This window comes from Desmodus rotundus, chromosome X (assembly GCF_022682495.2).
Source record: "Desmodus rotundus isolate HL8 chromosome X, HLdesRot8A.1, whole genome shotgun sequence".
Lineage (NCBI taxonomy): Eukaryota > Metazoa > Chordata > Mammalia > Chiroptera > Phyllostomidae > Desmodus > Desmodus rotundus.
Window position 1 is genome coordinate 97,698,899 of NC_071400.1, and position 26,240 is coordinate 97,725,138.

The 26,240-nt window shown below is 40.0% G+C and overlaps 1 protein-coding gene across 5 annotated transcripts in view; it reads left to right on the forward strand.

Moving 5' to 3' along the window:
- The window catches only part of MID1 (midline 1), a 352,217-nt gene that overhangs the window by 318,620 nt on the left and 7,357 nt on the right, over positions 1-26,240 (forward strand). For all 5 annotated transcript variants that reach the window (XM_045203216.2, XM_045203217.2, XM_045203218.3 and 2 more), the window contains exons 5-9: positions 539-687; positions 6,768-6,895; positions 14,880-15,023; positions 22,902-23,063; positions 24,184-24,391. In XM_045203216.2, coding sequence (XP_045059151.1) covers positions 539-687; positions 6,768-6,895; positions 14,880-15,023; positions 22,902-23,063; positions 24,184-24,391 — 791 coding nt within the window. The remainder of the gene's footprint in view (positions 1-538; positions 688-6,767; positions 6,896-14,879; positions 15,024-22,901; positions 23,064-24,183; positions 24,392-26,240) is intronic.

Below are 26,240 nucleotides of genomic sequence, written 5' to 3' on the forward strand. Positions count from 1 at the left end.
TTCTGTTAATTTAACACGTGAGTTTTAGATAGTGTGGGGAAATAGCAATACCTAATGTTTTTATATCATAATTTTATAACATAGATTGTGAAGAACTTTTTAGAAAATGGCTGTACTTAAGCCACACACTTGTGCCTGTGGAGATGTGTTATTTTCTTGATGGCACAGCTGAAAAACTGAGATAAAATAACGTTCCAGGGTTCTCTACGATCTTACAGTAGATGGGTGTAATAGTCAGGGGAAGAGGCCTGGTGACCCTCTGTAACAACAACTTTTTTCCCCATCAACAGGAAAGCAATTTGCAATTCAGTGTTTCCTCATAAAACAAATCAGTGACACTTCTCCAAGGAGAGAAAGAATATCTCAGTCAAGAGTCCCATAACAATGCCACATTTCAGTATCTCTCTATGCCTACTTTTTGAAATTTCATAGAAGGGCAACTTACATACAACAAAATGCACACATCACAAGGGTCCAGCCTAATGCATTTTCACTACACAAGGACACCCATGTAACCCTCTCCATGCTTTTGTTCAAGGTGATGAGGCTTCGCAAGCTGGCTCAGCAGATTGCAAACTGCAAACAGTGCATTGAGCGGTCAGCATCACTCATCTCCCAAGCGGAACACTCTCTAAAGGAGAACGATCACGCACGGTTCCTACAGACTGCTAAGAATATCACTGAGAGGTGAGTGCAGGGACTGCTGGGAAATTCTCAGTGCTGGTCTTCTGTGTCTGGGGTGTGATTGGTTGGCCTCACCCTCTCCTTGCTTTTGTTTTCATTTTCAAGGCTGAGTACCAGAAAAAGTAGACATTTTGAGTTGCTTTGTTCCAGCTGAAGATGCTTCCCTTTGACATATCAAAGCCTTTCAGTAGCAGCCTGGAGTTCAAGGCCTTTGAAATAAGACTCCACCAGTTAGAAAGAATAAAATCTGCCTGCTTTTTTTGGGGGGGAAGCTTATGATGGCACAAAAACAGCATTATTGTGACTCTCAGACCTGATCTTATTGTGCGCTTGATAGTAAAGAATCAGAAAGAAGGCAAAAACATAAAAGGAAATTTTTTCTTCCGTTTTAGGGCTCATCTACTAAAGAAAAATGGTCCAGGTGTTGTTTTCTGTTAGGCTTGTTTTTATTTGGTTGAGAAGCTTCACCTCTCCTGAAAAGGTCAAGACCAACTCACATGAGAGAAAAAAGACCAAACTGTCAACTTCATACCTGCTGCTTTTAAAATATCCTTTATTCCAGTATAGGGAACATAAAAATAGCATTATGTGAATGTTTACTTCAGCAGTAAAACTGGCAGAGGCTCAGTGCTCCTTCAGTACACATACTTCACTGGCATAAAAAGTACTGGCCTTCACTGATGAAAACACCTATAGCAATTCTAGTGGAGCCAAAGAAAAGCACCGAACACCACCTTAGTCGCATCTCCAATCAATGTCAATGGCATTGACTTCTTATTCATTCTAATTTTCAGTCAACTGCCCCTAAACAAAGCGATAGTAGAATCCTATCACTAGAAGACCCCAGACAGCTCGTTCATGCTGGTCTTTCTTCTAGAGCAGGAGTCTGCAAACTTTTTCTCTAAAGGACCAAAGAGTAAATACTTTCAGCTATGCTAAGCTAAGGTCTTGGTTACAACTATTCGACTCTGTCATTGTAGCTGTACAACAGTCTTTGCAGATAATATGGAAATGAACAGACATGGCTGTGTTCCAATAAGCCTACGAAAACAGGCAGCAGGCCAGATTTGGCCCACAGGCTGTACTTTGCCAAACCCTGGCCTAGGAAAAAAAATACTCACCATCTTAGGACTTGAATTTCTTCAAGGAAGGAGAAAGAAAACTAACATTTATTAAGTGCTTGCTTATGTTGGACACTGCGCCCTAATTCGCAAAATATCACATAGAGGTAGGCATGGATATTTTCATTTTCACTGTTCTTTCAATGAGAGTAATGTACAGTATTTTTACAAGTCTGATCTGGTATCCAACTGTGTTATTTCTTACAGTTGAGAAAATTTCCTCCTGTGGCTGGTTAGATACTTATCTCTTCCAAAGCACATGGATAAGAGCTGATTATCATCCCTTTTATATCCTTAAAGTGATCTCTTCCCTTCTCTAAGAGAAGCCAGTTTCTTTCCTCATGACTCCTAGCTCCCAAGTGTTTAATTGTCTCTGCTACTCTCATCTGGACTCTATCCAATTCCTTTATACTCATCTGAAAATTAAAAATTGCCAATAGCACTAGTATTCCTGTGTACCCAGGACACTCTACAAAACAGTGATTATACATACATTATGGTTTCCAACTGGGATCCAAGAGTACTTTTCTCCAGCTGTAAATTGTGAGATATCCAAATGAAGTGGCTACTATGAGCCACATTTCTCAGCAAGCCCTAAAAATTAGATCAAGTATAATGAAAAAATTCTCACCTAGTGAGGAGAGAGAATGTGATCCCATAACAGTTAATATAGAACATTCTGAAAGAAGACCGGCATTTGAAGTACAACAGAAGCTCATTGATGCCCACATGTGATCTCCCTCAGAGATAGCAAACCATATCTTGTCCCATTCAGCTCTGCCTATAATAAGCCCATTCATCAAGAACAGAAACATGACTGATTTCTCTTTCTACAAATGAGTTGTGTAATATACCATATTCTCAAGTCTAATATATAGTTCTTGGCATGATTGTATGTAGACTTGTATAAAATTATGTTAAGTAAGCAAAACTATTCACTAAATCCAGGCATAAGGAAGTTGGCCTACTGCTTATAAGAAGTATAAAGCACCATCAAGTTTGAACACACACTGCCTGTAAAAGTGTGCTAGGCATCTTTGTCCCTCTGCTTCTGCATCCTCTCTCCCTCTTTCTCTCTCTCTTCCCTTCTCTCTAAAAATAAATAAATAAAATCTTTTTTAAAAAAGGAAATTCCTTCTGAATAATATCCATCTTTCAGAGCTCGTATTGGAGGGTCTCAAACTCCACAAGATGACCTCTGTGACCCTCACCACCACAGGCAGTTCAAGAATCCATCAGACTTCCAGAGTACAAAGCCAAGAACTCCAGTTGTCAGCTCTGGGGAGATGCTAAGAATCAGAGTGCATCTTATGAATGGTTTTTGAAGTGTGTTCTGCAGGGTGTTGATTAGTATTAACACAACAGAGTTCCTAAGCCAAATGCATTTGGGAAATCCTGAGCTGACCAGAGTAAGCCACGTTTTGTTTCTGTGGGACCTTACCAGGTTTTACCATGCTGATGTGCATTGTAGACCTCCCCCCGCAACAGAGGCCCGGTTAAGTGCCATTGTCAGGGGTTGGGCACAGGGCGGGGAGTGCATATTAGGTGGGAAGGCTAGAGCATCTTCCTTTGGCATTTGCTATTTTGCAGAAACCCTGTGAGCGGTGTAGCTCTAGACATATCCACCTTCTGGAACAGTAGCCCCATATGGCTGCTAGCAGCCAGTGTCTTGGAGATTGGGGGTGTGGAAATGGACATAGGAACAGGGAGTAATGTGCAGCTTCCCCTCTTAAGCCTCAAGCTGCGGCACAATGCCTTTATTTGCCCCAATATGTTAAGAGTTTAACACGCATACCCACAAGCATGCGCACACGCACACACACACACACACACATGAGTGTAAAAGCAAGGCATTGAGAAAGTGGCATACACTGATGGCCCGGGTGGATTTGAGCAACCCATCTGAAAGACCAGAAGATGGGCAGCAAGGATTTGGGAAATAAAAACATGGCCCAAAATGTTGACTTTGGCAGCTTTCCCCTTGCCTGTCATTCCAATTAAGAATTTGAAATTGTAGCCAAATATAAATATCTTTCCTTCCATCAAAAAATGTGTTGGTGTTAAGAGCTGCAGTAATCTCCAAAGAGTCTTGCTGTCAGTCTCTGCTTCCCAGGCTTAGGAACTTTTATCCTTTCCATTCCCACTCCCCAAAGTTCCTGCCATCAAAATGGTAGGCATTTTTAAGAGTGTCACTTGACCAAAGCATGTCGTATTTAGTTGTTTGTGGACCATAGAACCAGGAGAAACTTGGGAACGAAATCTGCTTTGGATGAGACTATACAGAGGCTTCTGCCACTGCGCAGGAAAAAAGTGCTAAAGCAAGTTTATCTGTTCAGAGCAATTGAGATCCTCTCACCTGTTGAGCAGAAGATCGCCCACACGTGCATTGGCAGCGTGATACGATCGAAAGTTAGGCCCTTGTTTCATAACAACTTACTACAATTCTCCCTACATTCATCATGAAACAGAATGAATGAGGGTTTCACTTTGCAATTTTTATTTGAAATGTTCAAATAGCACTATAGCATTTCTTTATCTAATTTTATTTCTCAGAGTTTAATTCAGTATTATTTTGTATTAGTTTCAGGTGTATAGGATTTCTTTTAACTTTTCTGCACTGTTGCAGATATTTCGGACTCTTCAGTACATGGTGTACTTTAAGGGCTTAGTAAGTGTTTATTGGATATTTGTTGAACAATCTTAGGATCTCTTCGAGTTTTAGGAGTTTTCCTGTTTATGGGTCATAAGGAAAACATTTTTAAATACAGTTTGACCATCTGTGAAAAAAATACCTAACAGCCATACCTTTATCCATTAGTTTAATTAGTAGTCATTAGTCACAATAATGAGCCCAGTTCCCTTTGGTGCGATATTTAGCAAACAAAATCAAAACTCTGGTATTCACTGCTTCTTGGGGAAAGGGTCAGGTGGTAAGTTTAGATTCTCTACTCTTATTCAAACACTTGAACTTTTCTTTTGGGTTCCAATGTCTATTACATTGTTAATTTTTTTCTCTACTTCTCTCCCACTGTAACACTGAAAATGCACCAGAAATTATAGAAACTTTTAATTGCACATAGAATGCAGTTATAGAAACTTGATTTCTAAAGATTTTGAGCATTTCATAGGTGTAAGTTTTTATTGGGGTGAAATTCACCTAACAGAATTAACCATTTTAATATGTACAGTTCAGTGGCATCTAGTACATTAACATTCCAAAATATTTTCACCACCCCACACCTATGAACAGTTACTCTACACTGCCTCCTACCCCCAGCCCCTGGCAGCCACCAGTCCGCTTTCTATCTCTATGAGATTGCTTTTTCTGGCCATTTCACACAAATGGATCATATAATGCGTGGCCCGTGTTGTTTGGACTCTCTTTCACCTAGTATAATGTTTTCAAGGTTCATCCACATCATAGCATGTATCAGTATTTCATTCCTTTTCTTTTTTAAAAAGCTTTTTTAAAGCTTTTATTTATTTTTAGAGAGAGGGGCAGGGAAGGAGAAAGAGAGGGAGAGAAACATCAATGTGTGGTTGTCTCTCACACAACACCCACTGGGGGCCTGGCCCGAAACCCAGGCATGCGCCCTGGGCTAGGAATCAAATCAGTGACTCTTTGGTTCACAGGCCGGCACTCAATCCACTGAGCCATATACCAGCCAGGGCAGTACTTCATTCCTTTTCATGGATGAATAATATTCTATTGCATGGATATACTCACAAATGTAGTTTTTATAGCCAAGATATATTTATAAAATCCAAAGCTGTAAGAGCCATTAGGAAATGTAAAAGGAGATACATCTTTTGGGGTATCCAGACTGACCTTTTTCTAGATTAAATGGAAGAGTACAGGCCTGGAATTCTCCTCCTGACTTCTGCCAGGTACCTTTGTGGCCTTGTATAAATGAGTATCAATGCCCTTAATTAGAAAATTAGTAACTAGATTTAGAGCTGAATCATTTCAACATTGTTTCTTTGCTCAAAAATCCCCAGCACCCTACATAATATCCTACTACACATAGTGAGTACTTGGTGGTGTTTACCAAAGTTAACAAAATACCAAAATCAACAAGATTATGAGTTTGGTGCAGTTCGATATGCTCACAGAGTGGTTTACATCATGCCACAATTTTCTTGTTTTTAAGAGAATCACTTGCATTTTTTTAATGAGTCCAAATGTTCTGACTAATCAACTTGAGAGTCCATAGCAGGAGATTGATACTTACCAATACCTGGCTTTATGGTTTATAAATGAGAAGCGTAACTAGCAACCCTAAATGAAAAGGAGAAACAGTACATCCATGGGGGGGAATTTGTGAGAAAGCTCATGAATATTTTCCATGCCATCTGCTAGGAATATGGTACAAGAAAATGAATACAAGGGGAATAAAAATGAGCCAGACAAGAACTCCTTTTTTAATGTTTATTTTAGAGAGAGGCTAGTAATTGATTAAACTAATCCAATATCTGGAAACATTCTTTTTTAATCTTCACTTTGCCTTTTATGCAGTTTGAAATTTTGGAGACTCCTCTTTGAAGTGGAGCATGGTCGGGTCTGAGAGGAGCAAACAGTTTCAAACAGTTTCCCGGACAGATGTGTGAAGAAATGCCTGCAGCTATGTGCTTCCTGCTGGGGTTACATGTGATGGGGCCAGGCTGTTAAATACACGGCAACACGAAATATGAATATTCTTTTACCTCCACGGGGACTTCCCACCCTCTATAGTACAAAGGAAGGGGGAAAGCATCGTGCTGTTTTTCCAGTTCCTTTGCCTTTTCTCTAAACTTGAGTTCATTTGCATTGTGTTGCTGTGTTGTGCTGTCTTTTTAAGGCTCACATGTAAAAACTGCACTATTTTTAAATGATATTGCTTTTCCGTGATTTTTTTCATTCCTATGCACATAGAGTGAAAGCCACCTTGACATTTCTAAAAAGTTGTTTTGTTTAAATTACAGAGTCTCCATGGCAACCGCATCGTCCCAGGTTTTAATTCCTGAAATCAACCTCAACGACACATTTGACACCTTTGCCTTAGATTTTTCCCGAGAGAAGAAATTGCTAGAATGTCTGGATTACCTTACAGGTATTGTCTTTGTGAGGGTTGTTGTTTTTTTTTTTTCTTTTGATGTCATGTATATTCGGTGACACAAATACTTTACCACCACATCAATTCTCTAAAAACCAGAGATGGAGGCTCCTGCTTTAGGAATGGAGTCTAGTGTTCCTGGAAACCATTTCTGGCCCTCTTTTTCTTCAACCAAAACAACATAGTCCAAGACTAATTGAAGGTGCAGGAAAAAAGAGTGTCAGGCATGAAACGCATGCTTACTTCCATTCTGCTCCCTCTCGGAGTATGGGAAATACAGATAACAGCCTTGTTGCTCACCAAAGAGATGCAGAGGGTAGTGCGGCTATTTTCCATTTCATGTCACCAAGGCATCTGACACAGTGCCTTGGCAGAGAAAAAAATGATAGCTAATTTTGATACTAACATCACCTTGCTCCAGTTCTTTGTATCTGCGACCTTGTTTAATCTTTGTACCATTAAATTGGAGGATTATAATCCTCATTTTGCAGATGATGGAGGTCATCTATCTTGCCAGTGGTTGGAAAGCTAGGGAGTGGCAGAATCAGGATTTGGCTTGGGTGTGTACAGACTCCAAAGACTTCTGTTCTTTCTAGTAAAAGAATGAATTTTACCTTGGCAGAGGTCACCATGGCAGACATCCCCCAAATCATGTTTGAATTGCTGGTGCCATGTTTCAATCCTGAGCTTTCTGATAGGTATGTTTGGGGAGGGGCAAGCTTAAAAAACCAAAGGACCAATTATAAAAGAAAACCTCAGGCTGCTCCCGTTCCTAACCGTGCTTCCAAGCTTTTATTTGCTGTTAGTTAACCTCTAAAGTGGGAACTGAAAACATTCACTAGTAGAATGTGGACTGTTTAGATGACCTTGTTTGTGTTAGCCAAAGCCACCAGTGCCTATGACTGCAGGAAGGTTCTGTGAATACAGTGAAGCCAGATGTGCACTAGGCTCAGGCCACGTAGCCCTGGAGAGACCACATCCCTAACTTAGAGCAACATCAGCTTCTCCACTCTCATTCCATGTGTATGTGCTTGCAGGAAAGCAGAGCAGGAGAGAGGAATCATTGTGTGATGTTTGTTTTTACAGTCTGTGCATAGAAAGCAAGGAGTTCTATATTCAAGGAGCACTGTACCCAGATCAGTTTTTTCTCTGCAAGGACCTGAGGTACTGTTCTTAGCCTTTCTGCATTTACAAGGGAGGCAGGCCATCCTGCAAACTTCTTATGTCATTCTTCTTTCAAACCATACCACTGTTATTAAGGAATAAAGAAATCAACTCACAAAACATTTTCCATAAAGAGCCAAACTTGGTTTCAAGTATTTCTGAAGATAATGCTATCCTTTTTAAGCTTTTAAATCTGAGCTCTATGTAAACTAACATGATCTACTAACACTTTATGGGAAACATTCTGTATTTGTGCTGTCCAATATGGTAGCTGCTAGTCTCATGGGGCTAGGGGGAACTTGAAACATGGATAGTGAGTTTTTACTTTTACTTAATTTTATTAAATTTACTTGAAATTTAGAGAGCCATGTGTAGTTTGTGACTAATGTATTCGACAGTCCAGGTATAGGAATTTCTCTGACCGAGCTGTTGTTCATGATGGCATCCTGTTAAAAATCTCCTTTGTTTTCTTATATCAGTTGGCAATGAGTATGTTGCAACAACAGAAAATCAAATTAGCAGTGACTACAGCCATCAAGGAGTGTTCATATCAAGAAACAGGAGAACAGGGGCATGTGATCTAAGGCTGGGCAGCAGTTCAGTGATGACCTTGGACCCCAGGCTTTCTCTTTTTCTGCTCTGCCACCTTCATTGTGTTGCCTTTTGGCCACAGGATTACAACACGATGATTCTACCTCCAAGTACTATATTCAAGTTATACACAAAAAGAGAGGGGAAGAGGGGAAATGATGACCAAAAAAACACCTCTGTCAGCCAAGTTTGTCTTTGTTTATCAGGAAAACAAAAAACTTGCGCAGAAAACTCATCTAGCAAACTTCCACTTGTCTCTTGTGGGTCAGATCCATCTTGCAAGGTCATGCCCAAGAGCTGAAAAGACTGAAAAAATATTTGGCTGGGCTCATGGCCACTCTGCACAAAGTCAGTGTCTTATCGATAAGAGTATGTGCTCCCCATGTTTCAATAGTTGTTTAATAGTATTTCAATGATGTATGCCCATTGTAATCTTCATGTGAATGCCCAAGTGCTGATTAAAGGGGAAATTGTGAAAGTAGTTTGCACTGACGAGTAACATGAACACCATATATCATCCCGATGGCTGTTTATGCCAAACTAAAGACCATATGGGGTACCTGCTATTATGCCTTCTTAGCTGTCAACTTCAAATACAAATTTGGCCCATTTCTAGACATAACATCAATTCTGGCCATAACATATGATGCTTGGCTGATATTGCCAAGTCAAAATAGTTTATCAGACATTTGTAAGCAGGAAATGAAGTGTTTGCAGAGTATTAGCCCACCATTCCTTCTGTCGTGTTTATGATAGAGGCAAGAAAATCCTACTTCTGGTACTGATGCTGTGAATATTGAAATTGGCAGCATGCTCCTGTTCTCATTTACAGTAAATTGGGTATTGACTTTTCAGGACATACCCACTGGGTTTCTAATCAAAACAGGGTTAGCCTGCCTGCCTGTAAAAACAAGATTTTTTTCCCTTGTGACATGCCTCTAAGTGGTATGTCAAGCTAATAACCCAGAGAGGTGACATTTCCTCCATGACTGCAGCTACTGCCATGTGTCCCACAGCTACTTGCCTATTTTGAACATAAGTTTTCTTTACATTTAATCATATATTGCAATGCAGAAAGAACAAAATCTTTCCACAATGGTTGATGGAGAAATAATTCAATGAACTATTTAGATTATGAGGGAATAAGTATTTCTCCCTGATCCGTGCAGGATGACCCCACACTAATAGGGACCACACAGACAATAAGTATGTTTTACAATACAGCTGGGCCTCTCCCACAGAATGCTGCTTCTGAATGCTGTCCCTGATTCATCCACATCAAAGTCACTGCACACGACGTTACATCTTGCATGTGGCTACTTCAGGAGACAAATATATAAATATATATTCCAGAAATAATGCTTTAAGGGCTCTGTAGAACCCTCTTATTGTAATGTACAACTGAATGCAATGCCTGCCACATGTAGGTATTCAGTAACCAATAGACAAAGCTGGGCTAATTGACTTTACACAGCAGTCATAAAAGAGACTTGTTTCATGTGATACTTGTCCCGGATGTCTTCAGGTGGCAAAGTGAAGAATATTAAAATAACCAGAGTTTTAAATTTACCGTTTTCATAAAACTTTCCCTGCGTCTTTGGATTTGTTGAGAACTCTTGAATCCTAATCAAAGTTTAGAGCATAAACAAACTCCATGATAGTGTAAGCAAAGGTTGCCACTAACTTGTAGAATGCAGATATGTTTCTCCTTTTGAAGTTAGGTTATTTTTTATTGACTTTATTGAGATGACATTGATTAATAAAACCACACAGATCGCAAGGGTAAAACTCAATAAAACATCATCTGCATTGTGCACTTATGCCACCATTTATCCCCCCTTGCCCACTTCCCCCTCCCCTCACCCCCTTTCCCTTTAGCTATCACCATACTGCTGTCTGTATCTATGTGTCATATATATATTGTTTCATCCATTCACCTTTTTTTACCCAGCTCCCCAACCTCCTCCCCTGCCCTGACAGCTGTCAATCTGAAGTTAGGTTCTGGTGTACAGAGTGGAAATAAAGGCCTGGATTGATTCTCTAAACCAGCAGTCAGCAAACATTAACTGTAAAGGGCCAGATGGCAAATATCTTAGGCTGTACAGGACATATGGTTACAGCTAACTCAACTCGGCCATTACACAAAAGCAGCCATAGACGATACATAAATGAATGGGCATGGCTGTGTTCCAATAAAACTTTATTTATAAAAATAGGCAGTGGGCCAGATTTGGCCCAAAGACATAGTTTTCTGACCCCTGATCTAAAATATTATTGCCAATGCAAAGCACTCACTGCCTAGTCTTTTTCTTGCTTACAAACTCTTCTCATAAAACCAGTTACTGAAATCAGTCCAATAGAAGTCAACTTAAAATCATTATTTTGGTAGGATTTAGACTTTGCTGCTTCAGAATGTGCTTGAGACATAAAACAGCAGCCTTCTCCAGTGATAAACTTAACCAAATGTCAAAGAACCATGTTTTCCTTGGGGAAGGAAAATGTACTTCTTAGATATGATGGATTGTTAATCTTGTTCTTAATTTGAAACACCACCTATAAATTGAAAAATGAGAAGAAAATAGGGCCACACTAATAAGTTTTTTTATACGGAATCAAAACATTTAATAAAAGAAAATCTTCAAACAATTATTTGGTTTGTTTGTTATGGGATAACAAATTCTGTTATTATTCCAATTAGGTACCATTTTAAATCTAAAAATGTATTATAGAATTGTACACATGAAACCCATATAATTTTATTAGCCAATGTCACCTCAATACATTCAATAAAATTAAAAAAATAATAACATGCTAATAATAGTGAAGTTAGCAGACACCCTTTCCACACTAGACATAATGTTTACTTTGGAACTGAGTTTAGTCTATTTATCAAGTTAGGTAATTCTTCTTTCATTTCTGTTTTATTTTTAAAAATTTAATTTTTTATTGATATTTTAGAGAGAAAGGAATAGGGTGGAGGGACAGCGAAAGAGACATTAATTAGTTGTTCTGCTTATCCATGCATTCATTCGTTGATTGTTGTATGTGCCCTGACCAGAGATCAAACCCACAGCCTTAGCATATTGGGACAACATTGTAACTAACTGAGCTTCCTGGCCAGGGATGTTTTATTAAAATTAAAAAATAAATTATGTGGTATCACATAGCTCCAAGGTTGGCAAACTTTGGCTCCCAGGCCAAATCCAGTCCTCACTTGTTTATGTAAATAACGTTTCACTGGAACATGGCCATGGCCATTTGAGTACAAATTGGCTGCTTTCGTGATGCTAAGGCAGAGTTAAGGTATTGCAACAGAGGGCACAGATTCTAAAATATTTACCACATAGCCTTTTACCAAAAAAGTTTTTCATCCCCCACCAAGTGGATGAAATTACAAAAGTTTATCTTGATTAGTTTTTAAAATTGCATTGATTATGCTATTACAGTTGTCCCAATTTTTCCCTCTTTGCGACCCTCCACCCAGCATTCCCTACTCCCTCTAGCAATTCCCCCTCTTTTGTCCCTGTCCATGGGTCGTGGGTATAAGTTCTTTGGCAACTCCATTTACTATACTGTTCTTAACCTCTCCCTGGCTATTCTGTAACTACCAATTTGTACTTCTTAACCCCTTCACTTTTTCCCCCATTCTCCCCCAGACCCCCCTCCCCACTGACTACCATCCCAATGTTCTCCATATTGGTCATTCTGTCTCTGTTGTGCTTGTTTCCTTAGTTTGTTTTTTAGAGTCAGTTGTTGATATTTATGTATTTATTGCCATTTTAATGTTCATAGTTTTAATTCTTTGTTTTCTTACGTAAGTCCCTTTAACATTTCATGTAATAATGGCTTGATGATGATGAACTCCTTGAACTTTACCTTGTCTGGGAAGCTCTTTATCTCCCCTTCCATTCTAAATGATAGCTTTGCTGGATAGAATAATCTAGGTTGTAGGTCCTTGCTTTTCATCATTTTGAATAATTCTTCCCAATCCCTTCTAGCCTGCAAAGTTTCTTTTGAGAAATCAGCTGACAGTCTGATGGGAACTCCTTTGTAAGTAACTATCTGCTTTTCTTTTGCAGCTCTTAAGATCCTCTCTTTATCTTTAACCTTTGGTATTTTAATTATGATGTGTCTTGGGGTGGGCCTCTTTGCATCCATCTTGTTTAGGATTCTCTGTGCTTCCTGGACTTGTCTGTCTATTTCCTTCACCAAATTAGGGAAGTTTACTTTCACTATTTTTTCAAATAGTTTTCCAATTTCTTGTTCTTTCTCTTCTCCTTCTGGTACCCCTATGATGCAAATGTTGGAATGCTTGAAGCTGTTCCAGAGGCTCCTAACACTATCCTTGATTTTTTTAATTCTTTTTTCTTGCTGTACTGACTGGATGTCTTCAGCTTCCTTATGTTCCAAATGATTGGTTTGATTTTCAGCTTCATCCACTCTGCTGTTGATTCCCTGTAAATTGCTCTTTATTTCAATTAGTGTCTCCTTCATTCCTGATTGGATCATTTTTATACTGTTGAAGTACCCACTGAGTTCCTTGAGCATCCTTATAACCAATGTTTTGAACTCTGCATGTGATAGATGGCTTATCTCTCTTTTGTTTAGTTCTTTTTCTGGAGTTTTGTTCTGTTCTTTCATTTGGGCCATATTTCTTTATCTCCTAATTTTGGCAGCCTCCTTGTGTTTGTTTCTATGTATTAGGTAGGGCTGCTATGACTCCCTGTCTTGGTAGTGTGACCTAATATAGTACGTGTCCTATAGGGACCAATGGCACAGCCTCCCCTATCACCCAAGCTGGGTACTTGGGGTGCGCCCTTCGTGTGGGCTGAGTACACACCCTTCTCTTGTAGATGAGTCTTGATTGTTGTCAGCAGGTCAATGGGAGGGATTTTCCCATGCCAGACAGCTGATAGGACTATCTGTGCTCCTGGCCAACAATCACCTCCTTCCGTGACTTGTGGAGGTGGTTAGGTGGTGGTGCTCAAACATGGTCTGTAACTGTTCACTGGGTGTGCAGGCCCTGGAGTTTCCTGGGTGGTGTAGGCCAAGGTCAGCCTCCAGCTGTGTTCTGTCTGGGGCTTCTTGGCATAAGCTATAAAGCAACCCGCAGATGGCTGCTAGTGCCAGGCCTGGGGCCACTCAATAAGAGGTATGGGGTCTGGGCTGAACTCTTGCTTATTTCAATATATTTAGGAAGGTCTGAAGCCTGCTTCTAGCCCGGCCCTTCATATGGAAAAGCCACTGTTACCAGCTTGGGTAGGCCAGTAGGTTGGATGGGGCAGAGCCTTAGGTAATCATCAGGGCAGGGTTGTCCGTGTGAACTAGGTTGATGGAGACTCAGATATGGTGATGCCACTTTATGGCTCTGTGTGAGGGAAGGCTCAGAAAAGGAAAAATGGCTGCTATATATGGTTTTGGGGGGAAGCTGTCCCCCAGATATCTCCATGATGCCAGACATTCCAGTTCCTCCCTATATGCCACTGATGCCCTTCAAGGTGCTTCCGTGGTGCTGAGGGAGCAAGTCTTAGTAAGGGAGTGTGTGGAGCCCTCTAAGAGGAAATGCCTGAGAATCCTACAGTTTCTTTCACTGACCCAACCCCCACTGGTTTTTACAGCCAGAAATTATGAGGACTTATCTTCCTGGCACTGGAGCCCTGGGCTAGGTGGTCTGGTGTGGGGCTGGGATCCCTTGCTCCCGAGATATCCCTCCACTTTATTTCTACCATATGTGGGTTTAGGACCAGCCTGTTCCACATCTCCATGTGCCCACCCTTCTACTCCTCCTACCCATCTGGATGAATGTGGTTTCTTTAATTCCCTATTGTCAGACTTCCATACAGCTTGATTTTTTTTGACAGTTCGGAGTGATATTTGTTCTGTAGTTTAGTTACAATTTTGATGTGGTTGTGTGAGGAGGTATTTCCATCTTGACTGGAAGTCCTGTTTACTTTTTGTTTAACATGTTTTTTTTTTCATGGATGAGACAGTATTATTTACTTAATTTTCTAAACATGCTTTCAGGATAAATAGAGATAAGTTCACACTGGCAGTTTGAAGTCAGAGTCCTGATTAAAATCACACATAACAAACCTACCAAATGTTGTTTAGATTGGGGCCACCTGATGGACCTGTTCAGAAAGGCCTGCTTTGACTGTCAAACATCTCTGAAATGTATCCCAGAGGTGAATGCTTCTCCACTGATGAACGTTCTTGATGCCCACAGCTCCCAACCCTCCCACAATTAGAGAAGAGCTCTGCACGGCTTCCTATGACACCATCACTGTTCACTGGACCTCTGATGATGAATTCAGTGTGGTTTCCTATGAGCTCCAGTATACCATATTCACTGGACAAGCCAATGTTGTTAGTGAGTATCACACACCCTATTGATTTCTCTGTTTGGTGACTATTTTCTGCTTAGATTGTATTTCTGAATTTAAACATCAAGGGAAGACAAAGAATGCACAATATTTATTGGCTTGCCTTTCATAACCAACAAGATGATAGCACTCACTTGTACTATACTAGTAAAAATAAGTGTCCAAATAGTGATGAAAATTAATGATCTCTAGTAAACCACATGGATGAATCTTACAAAGTATTGTTAAGAGAAAGAGGCAGGAAAAGAAAGAATATATGCAGTATGATTTCATTTATACATTCATAACTTAAAAACAAAAATAAACTGTTTTGTTTAGAGATGCATATGTAGGTGGAAAAACTATAAATAAAAGTCAGGATGATGGTTACCTCTGGAATGGGAGGGGAGCAGCACCACTGGAAAGAAATACATGGTGGTTCATGGCATCAACAGCATTTTCTGGTTATATTCTGGTTATTTCATTGTTATATCATACATTTAATTTCATGTACTTTTCTGAGTGTTATTTCAAAATTTTTCAAAGCAAAGGATTTAATAAAATGAATAGCCAAAGAACACCAGATACCTGGTCTCATTTGAAGGGGAGCAGGGCCATCATTTGAAATGTTAGTAATTGGCCTCCACCTGGAAAGAACTGCAGACCTTACTTGAAACACAGAGAGGCCTCTCTCTCGCTGAGGCCCACGAGCTGTTAGATATCGGAGACAATTCAATGATTTCATGGCAGTAGCTGGCTAGAGAGACGATAACAGAGTACACTCCTCCCCACCCACAGAATTATTTAATTTCTCTTGAGTAAATGGCAAAGGACCAGAAGAATTGACATTTCAGGAGAGCAAGTTTAAAACTTCTTCTTTTTTTTTTCCCCCTCGGGGATCACCAAAAATATAAGCTTTTTTTTTTTAATTTTTATTGTTATTCAATTTACAGTTGTATGCCTTTTCTCCCCATCCCTCCACCCCACCCCAGCTGAACCCACCTCCCTCCCCCACCTCCACCCTCCCCCTTGATTTTGTCCATGTGTAAAACTTCTTTAACAAATAAAAACAGAATATGTCAAAGTAGAAGCCGTTTCAACAAAGAAATATTTTGAATAAATCCATATCAACTTAATGTCCTCTTATTGTATAAACCTATTCTCTCTTAGCTACACTGTTCTTTCCTAGCAGAAGTAAATCTGAGGTACGTGATGCTTAAAATAAAAAGTTGATTTAAGATTACTTAAAAGAGACACGCCAAAAGGCTCCACTTCTAAGTGACTGAAGTACACGTGACCCATGCCCAACAAACGGTTCCTCCTGTCTTCCACCTATTCCCTTTTCTGATCTTCCCCTCCTCAACCCTCTGTCCTTCCACTCCCTAATTGGCCAGGCTTGGAAGCTTTTATGAAAATCCTACCAGAGATTGTATCAAACATTCATTTAAAAAAGATGAAATTCAAAAGATGGTCAGAAATTCCAAGACAGTCACAACAGGACATCATGAAGTTCTGAGAAGAGCAGATACAAAATGGAGGGATGATTTGCTGCAAAAAAAAAAAAACAAACTGGGATCAATAAGGATTGTGTCAGACTCAAAAACAGAGAAAGTTCTCTGAAAACACACAGAGGATTGATAGGAGCAACATCTGTTGAGCGAATAATGTAACCAGAAAAAGAAACATTTGGAGCCACTTTATACCTAAAAATTGCTTATTAGCCCACATAAGGAATGTTATATTTCTCTGAAGTTGTTTTTGCTCAATCAAGGAAAAATTATATCAGTTTTGTATTGTTGTATAAGAACATTTCCAAAACTTAGCAGCTTAAAACAACACACAGTTATTATTTTAGTTTCCATGGGTCAGGATTCTGGGCACAGTTTCACTGGGTCTTCTTCTTAGGGTCCATAAGGCCGAAATAAAAATGTTGGCTGGGCCAAATTCTCATCTGGAGGTCCAATTAAAGAAGAATTCACTTAGCTCCCTCAGGTTGCTGTCAGAATTTATTTCATTATGGTTGTGAAATTCATGGAAGCGAGACGCACACACAGATGAGAGAGAGAGAGAGAGAGAGAGATGGTTTGCTACTTCAAGTCTCTCATCTCTAAACCCTTTAAAGAGCTTACCTGATTAGCTCATACCTACCAGGATAATCTTTGGTTTGATTAACTCAGAGTTAACTGATTAAGGACTTCCGTTATATCTGCGAACTCCCTTCACCTTTGCCATATAATGTAATATCACAGGAATGATAAAGAAGATAAGACCTTTCTCCTTTGCCATATCTGTTAGTTAGAAGCAGTCACAGGTCCTGCCTACACTCAAGGAGAGAGAATTATACAAAGTTATGAATAGTATGGAGTGGGAATTATGGAGGCCACATAAGGACATGTCCACCACAGATAGTTGTCTCTCTTGAAGTTTCTTGATTCAAATTACTGTGGGCATTTAGACAGTACACATAGCTTTGGCCTGATGGGCCCTGGATCAATCAGTTTTTGCTGAATAGCCAACAACCACAAAACCTAAGTAGCATAAAACCATAAATGTTTATTGCTTGTACACCTGGAATCAGCTAGAGGTCAACTAAGAGGTCCTGCTGATCTTGGTTAGGCTCTGTCACATGTCAGGCTAATAACTGGGGCAACCCAAGTATTGCACAACTCTTTCCTGCAATCGATTTCAAGCATGTTCTCCTGGTGATTGCACAGGTGAAGGTGTAAGGACACAGCCAATTGCACACATGCTTTCCAAGCCCCTGTCTCTGACATGCCATTGTCCAAGCGAGTCCCATAGGTGAACCCAGAGTCAGAATGGGAGGATCTACAGGGTTATAAGGGTGAGGATAGAGGGAGGAGTGTGGAAGTGGAGCAAGGAGGCAATCTACTCTAGAACTCCAACTTAATATCAGCTCCTCACTCCATCCCCTAAACAAAAGGAAGATATCTATTGCTTGAAACTTAGAGTTTCTCAGGTGGCTAAATATTGCTAATTTGACTTCCATGTTGTTGGCATGGAAAATAATACCAAAATAAGACATATAAATGGAATAGATAAGAATAGGCAGTGCCTCCAGAAATCCAACAACAGCAACACTGCTGAGTATAATGAACTCAGAGCTTTATGCTAGGTGATTCCAGAGAATGTATTTTGTTTCTGGAAACCAGTTGCTACAAGAAAATAAAGGCAAATGGCTTGGTGAAGATTATGGACCTGACTTATTTAATGCACAGATGCCACAAAGGCCCACTTTCCCAGGATGAATGGAAAATAATGAAAGTGCAGGTTTTCCCATCTAACCAGGATGCTCTCATCAGCTTGTTGGTATCAGCATTTGTTCATCTCTTTAATGTACAGAAAACCAATGCACTAATGTCCTGATGCCTTACAGGATTAAATTGCAACAAAGAAAGAATTTAGATAAAAAGATAACTGAGACACAAGCATTTTCAAATTATTTTCTTTTTTAATACTATACCTATTTGTAGTGACTGAGGGAGACCTGCATTAGCTCTACAATTTAGGGCAACTAATTTAACATCCTCCGAATCAGTTTTCTCCTCTGTAAGAAGAGGTAATGTTATAACCTCATATAGTGGAGGTAACAAAAATAAAGGCCTTAGCTCTGTGTTTGCCACAGTGGTAGCACATGGACATTCACAGTTATTATTTCTACAAAAATATAGACTACACTCACCTATCATTGCATTTTTTAAAGGCTGATATTTTTGTTATATGATAAAGGTTAATAATGTAATCTGCCAGGATTATCTACATGATAGCATTTTACACAATCTTCAAGTGAAAGCCTTTCCTTGAGTGTTGTTTGGCCATCTGTCCTATCATTTGGAGGAATGTCCTTTGATGAAAGTGTACTGGAAATTAAAAGATATAACGCCCCAAAACTGTCTGTAGCTTCTTATGCCACCAGTAAATCTACTGTCTCTATTTCATGGTTCCTTCACTTGTCATAATAAATTCTAGTTAATTCCCCCAACTGACTTTATTGAAGGAGAATTACATAATATCTATGGAGCTTTTTAATCTTATAAAAAGGCTCCCACTAACCAAATTCATACATTCAAATGCAGAATTAATGATGTTACCAATTTTTATTTTTCATTTTTATTAACAGACCCATGGTTGCAGATGTTAATGAATTTATCAAGAAATAGATATGTACTTCATTTTATAGTGTTGTCCATGTTGTTTATTCAAAACTACTTTTTAAAATTTTTTTAAATTGTTGTTCAACTACAATTGTCCCCCTTTTTTCCCCATCACATCCAGAACTACTTTTAATACATCATTTAAAATCTTAAATTAGTGCCTTTCTCCTGCAGTTTATTTTTGTTATTAGTAAAAGTCAAAAGATTCATTTCTTCAAGATTTTAAGGCAAAGAAGGTATCTATATTTAATTTATTTTAGTCATTTTGAAAACATTCATGGAAGTTATTAAACATATACTGTTTTTATAGAAAAGAAAGAAAACAATGTTGACTTCTGTCCAGCCTGTTAGACAGAAGATGTTAGAAGTGCTGTGCGGTCTCTCCAAAGGGTGTCCATGTTGCACAATGTTTTATGGCAAGATGACAGTTGTTATACAAGGCTATGAAATCCCAAATGTAATTAGGATCTTGTAATGAGCAGCATTGTATGGGGAAATGCTTCTGACCCATTGTGAATGAGAAAAAGTGTACAAAATTGAAAAACTCAATTAAGCTTTATTATAGACTAATTATCTTCTAAGTTCCATTGTTGTTTTAATACTTCAAGCTGAATTGGAAAAGGTGAGTGCTGGAATACCCTGAAAGATGATTGGAAATGAATTTGGGGAAAAGTGAAGTTTCAGTCAGGATGGTTAGTGGGTGTTTCATAAAGAGATGAATAAAATGTGGTCAATAGTCCCCACACAGTGGGGTATCGAGGCAGAAAAGTCTGGCGCTTGGTGCCATGTGCAGAAAGTTAAGTGGTGCTGGCGCAAGACCAATGCTAGCAACGCAGTAATGGTGCACTCCAAGGCACCCCACTTACTCCATCCCCCAAAAGAAAATGGTCAATGTTGCTTTCTTGGCATTTTTAATCAACTTCTCAATTATTACTCTGGCAATGGCAATCATATAAAAACTAAGTCTAAACAGTAATAGTTATCAGTATTTATGAAGCTACATTGTGCTAGTGTGAAGCTATCCAATGAAATTTTACTACTTCATAAACATTTGTTCTTTTAATATTCAAGGAAAAAAATTAGCGACCTCTTCAAAGTAATCAGGATAGCCAGAGTCTGGTTTTTTGTGTTTGGAAAAGGTTCCTGAAACATTACATCTCCTTTGTTGAGTTAAGACTTTGGATTGTAGGCCAAATCGCAGTTTGCAGCAATTCCAGACATCTGCTTTATGATGTTGCTGAAAGCAGTCCCCTACCACATTAAACCCGGCTTTGGGTTGTACAGTGATGTAAAGTTTATTGAAACATTTTTACATTTGCTTTCTTTGACCACAATAGTCATTTTACTGTAACATATGCAATTAAACGGGAACAGTGTAAATGCAGTGACATTGATAGGATTCTCATTGATTGCACTGAATGCTATTATTGTTTTCATTCGTGCCTGGGTGCTATTGACAAAGGTCTAGGAATATGAGTAGATTATCCTAGGCAATAGAAAAGCTCATTGTTTTGTCTTGTTGCTATTATAATGTTATTATTAAACATCTAAAGTAAGTTACAGGCTTCTTGGGGCCCAGAACTCAGAGTTCAAAATGACCATTCTTTGCTTGGATCAGAATCTACTCTTTGGCTGTGGCACTATCCAGAAGTATTGAGTTTATTACAGCTATGTTCAAGCAGAAGGTAAGGTGAGAAATGAGCAAAAGCGATATGCGGTAGGGAGATTCCCATGTTACTAAACTATTTGTGATTGTTTTCCACAGTCTTACACAAGTAAGAATTTGCAGGAAAACAGAGAGCTAAGAGTTGGGGGAAATTGAGGGTGAGGGTGAGGGGCGGTGGTGTTTTAGCTGCTCTGCTGTATCTCAAAACACAAATACGCACATACAACTTCTTCTGAGCTTCACATTATTTCCTTGCTTCATGCTGGCTTTGCCAAATCTGGTGGTCCTCCTGGTGAAAATGTTCGCAGGTGGAAATGTAAAGAGGTGACAGAAAATTCCCAAAGTCAAATACATATGTTTGTATATATATATATATTTTTAAAGACTCGCTGAAGTGTGTCTGAAAACATGGTACACCCAAGATGCAAATCATATGAAGGGAATTTTCACAATTGAAAAAGTACTTTTAAGTTCTTCTCAACTGTGAGACTACCATGAGCAATGTTTAACCCAAAGGCTGGATAAAGTATTTAGTAGGATTTAAAGACAGGTTTCCTGAACTTCTTTCTACAGAAATGTTTTATTAGATTCTCAAAGGGGTGAGACCAAAGAAAGATTAAGGAGCTGCTTCTTGAGAGTGTGATAAGGTATAAGTTGACTCGAGATCAAAAGAACTAACCCTTTAACTTGCAAATCCACTGAAAGGAAGGGATGGAGAGGTGAGTTTAGAGCCCTCAGGAAGTGCAGGGGCCAGGCCTTCTACCAAAAACTGGTGAAGGAAACTCACCACAGTCAGGAAACTTCATGGCAGCCCAGTCACCTAGGAGCTGGGAAAAGGTTCTATTAGAGTGGAGATTGGCAGGTAGAGAGGGGAGAGAGGAAAGTTGGACCCAATACCAAAGAGATGTTTTCAGCATCAGCCAGCTGCAAAACAAAACAGGCTTCCTTTTTCCTGCATGTTCCTCCAAGCATCATAAATTCTCAGCCTGCTCCCCAACCCACAGCCTGCAGAATGCAGCCAGAGCAGCAGCCCACTCTACTCTGAAACCAGCCATGCTAGGGATGCAGTGGGTCAAATCCCTGTGGATGCTTTTCTAAGACCCACAACTGGGACCTGAGCTGCCCATTAGTGCCACTGCTGCAAAGTGTTCTCAAGGGAACATGTCTCCTGAATCAGTTAACTATGGCCACACTGATGATGGATCACAAATAACCCCGATGATCATTTTCTTAGCTTCCCTGGCAGAAGTTAGCTTGGAGTTGGCCAGTCTCTGTTGGCTTCCCTCCTGCACTGGCTGGACAGTAGAGCTGTTCCCTGCACCTCATCCTATCTGGATGAGCAGACTCTCTGGGGAATGTTCTCCTTGTGACAATGGCAGAGGCACTAGAGGGCAACAGATGCTCTAAAGATTTTGTAATGCCTACTCTTGCAACTGGCACCTTGGCATTTCAGCCTCAACCAATTGGTTGAAACGAGTCACATGGCCATTCAAAGCCATGTAATAAGGGAATATATCCCATCCATTTACATTTACAGGAAGCAATTGCCAAGTCTCTTAGGCCTGGATCCAGGGTGGGGAGGTGAATTAGAGTCAAAAATGCCATCTACTACATCTACTTTAGTAAAGTGAACTTCTCATACATCACTCAGGTCTATTCTCACCTTCTGTGAGTCTCAAAATTGGTGATATTTAAATATTTAATGATCATCATAATGACAATGGAGGGGAGGAATCAGTGGTGACCCATAGCACATCATCTGCTTAAGGTACCAGACAGAACCATCTTTGCTGCTCTCATCCATACCGAACAGAATTTGCAATGTAATAATTTTAAGTGTTTTTTTCCATTTAGAGCATAAAATAGGAATACACAATAATAAATACAGGTTGAACTACTGGCGGCAGGACACTGAGCATTCAAGTTTATTGGTTGTCTCCCTAAGAAGTGAGAAAGCACTCCACTTATGGTTCAAATAACTTGAAATTATGCAAATGTTGCCCCATGCTTGCACCAAAGAACTGCACCACATCTGGTTGGCTTTGCAGGTCTCTGTAACTCGGCGGATAGCTGGATGATTGTGCCCAACATCAAGCAGAACCACTACACTGTACACGGTCTGCAGAGTGGCACCAAGTACATCTTCATCGTCAAGGCCATCAACCAGGCAGGCAGCCGCAGCAGTGAGCCTGGGAAGTTGAAGACAAACAGTAAGTCACATAAGTTCAGCAGAACTGTAGTGTCTCCTTTCAGCTGCCTCTGTTCCCCTTTCTTTTCCTTTCCTCTGTCTTAGGCATCACCGCCTGTCTCAGAAAGCAAGTAGAGAGTCAGTAGGGACTAGTGCATTTTGCATCAAATACCACTGGATTCCAAAACTGACTCTACTCTTAAGGGCTGTGAGACCATTAACTTCTCTGTGCCTCAGACTTTTTAATTTTTTAAATAAATAATCCTGGAAGGGTTCTTGTGAGAATTAGAGTGTGTGTGCGCATGTGTGTGTAGGATACACAGTCGGTGCTTTGTAAATTGCAGATATTTTCTGTAGCAGATCAGCAAATTAATAACTCCTGCAGGAATTTTTTTTATTTTACTGATGTCTGCCTATGTCTATGGTTCTCAATCAGGGGGGATTCTGCAACACCCCACACCCCCAGGAGGGGATATTTAGCAATGTCTGGACACATTTTTGGTTGTCACAACTGAGGTGGATGCTACTGGCATCTAGTAGTTTGAGGCCAGGGATGATGGGAAACATCCCACAATACACTGGACAGCCCACAACAAAGAATGATCTGGTTATACACGTGTCTCATAACACTGTCGTCTCTCTCTCTGTCTCTGCCCACATGTGTTTTGTTTTAGCCTCTTTCTTTTACATCTTTTGATCTAGAAATATTATGTTATATAACATGGTATTTCTTTACATTAAGACCTCCCAAGAGAAAGCAAATTGGAGTGTGTCGGTATGGTGCCATGTTATAGGATTGCCAGCTAGCCAGTCAACAGGAACAATAACTGTTGTTCTGGAGGACCCTCATTTAATTCAAATCCTTTATTTCAGTAGTCAAATAACTTTATTTTACTGCTGACAAACACATACTCTCAAACATCAAACTAATTTCTCCTCTCAGTATTTCTGCTGGTATATGTTTTTAGAGAGTAAGTTGGAAAAAATGAATAAATACATACACTGGGGTTAATTCTGTAAAATATATCTTTGAGACATGTCATGGCTGTTTTAAAAGTCTGATTCTGAAAATATGTTATTGGTCATATTAAATAAACAGTCCTTTTCTTCTTCCTCTTTTTCTTTTGTAAACTTGTTTCTAGGCCAACCATTTAAACTGGACCCCAAAACTGCACATCGAAAGCTAAAGGTGTCTCATGATAACTTGACAGTAGAACGTGATGAGTCATCATCCAAAAAGAGTCACACGCCTGAACGCTTCACCAGCCAAGGGAGCTATGGTGTAGCTGGAAATGTGTTCATTGATAGTGGCCGGCATTACTGGGAAGTGGTCATAAGTGGAAGCACATGGTAGGCAATTATATCTGTTGTCTCCGACTATAAAAAGGCAGTCTCACTCTATACCAGAGCATCAATCCATACCAGAGTCCACCTTGAAGAATAACATGCAGAAAACCTCTGTCATATCAGTCAGCTGTTGCTATAGTCGTGCTGTATAACAAACACCCCAAACTTCAGTGGCTTCAAACAACAATCATTTATTATTGCTCATTAACACCTACATCTGTGGGTCAGCTAAGCAAGGCTAACCTCAGCTGGGCTTTGCTTTAAGCCAGTGGTGTCAGACTCATTTTCACTGGGAGCCACATCAGCCTCACAGTTGCCTTCAAAGGGCCGAATGTAATTTTAGGACTGTACACATGTAACTACCTCTTAACTAGGGGCAAGGAGCTCGGTGCTGCCGCCGGGTAGAAACAAGGTGCTGGACCAGATAGAACAAGGTGGAGGGTCGGATTCGGCCCAGGTGCCTTGTGTTTGCCACCTGTGTTTTAAGCTGTAGGTTGGATCTAGGTCTGTTCTATGTGTCTCTTCATCCTTTTTGGATGTGTGGGTTACCCAGGCCATCTTCTCAAGGAGCCCAAGAGTGCAAGCCCAACTGTACAGGCACAGTTCAAGCCTCTGCTTGCTTCATGTCTACTAACTTCTCATTGGCTAGACACATGGCCAATCCCAAAGCCAACGGTGCAGGGAAGTATATTCCTCCCATGGAGGAGAGAAGAGAGAGTATTTGCCAAGTAATCATCTAACCTACCATTCAACCAGTCCAAAAAATAACTTGTTTTAAGTTCATCCATTTTTTATTTATGGCAAGAATTGCAGTTATGATAGATTCCTCATCCCCAAGGAGACCTACTATGCTAACAGTGCTCTTTCATGCCTAAAAACATGGGTCAGCAGACTACAGCCCTTGAGCCAAACCCGGCCAACTGCCTGTTTTTGTAAATAAAGCCTTATGGGAACACAGCCACGCCCATTCTTTTCCATCTTGTCTATAGCTGCCTTTGAGGCACACAGCGGAGTTCAGTAGTTAACAGAATCCTATGATCCATAAAGCTGAAACATTAACTCTCTGGCCTTTTATAGAAAAAGTTTGCCAATACCTACATTAAAACATTACTCTTCATTACTTAAAAAAAACTGATTTCTGTTGCCCTGTATGTTTTTTGATTCTGGACTGGGCCAATTGGTGCAAATGCCTGAGAGCTGAAGGCTGCAAGGAAGCAGTGATCATGGGCTGGGTGGGAATCACTTCAAAAGGTCTGGTAGATCCAGTCCAGGGACTTTGTAAGCCTAAGGGTGAAGGTCAGGGTACAATCTACATTTGAATTAGTTTACCTTGCCAGGTTAACCTCACAAAGCTGACCTTGCCTATTCCACAGCCATAAACTGAACACCTTACTCTGGCTGGCTGTTTCAAAAATTTGTGTTTGTTGTGGCTCAAAAAGGGAGCTATTTTATTTTTATTTAGCCAGTCCTCATCTAGCACAACTATGCACCAAGAGCTTGTCTAAGCATTTTACAAATGTTGACTCATTTATCCTAACCCTACAAGGGTAGGTACTAGTATCCCATTTTACAAAGGGGATGAATGGAGCACATGCCCAATGTCACAAAGCTCATAGGTAGCAGAGTTAGGAAGTCTGCAACCAGAGTGCAAACTCTTAGCCAAGGGTCCAATTTCTGATTTTGCAGGCCAGGTGATTTTTGTCACAATTATTCAACTCTACTTGTAGTGAGAAAGCAGCCACAGACCATGCATCCACAAATGGGTGTGTCTGTGTACCAATAAAACTTCATTTGTAAAAATAGGCAGAGGGCCACATTTTGGCCTGCAAGTTGTAGTTTGCTGATCCCTGCT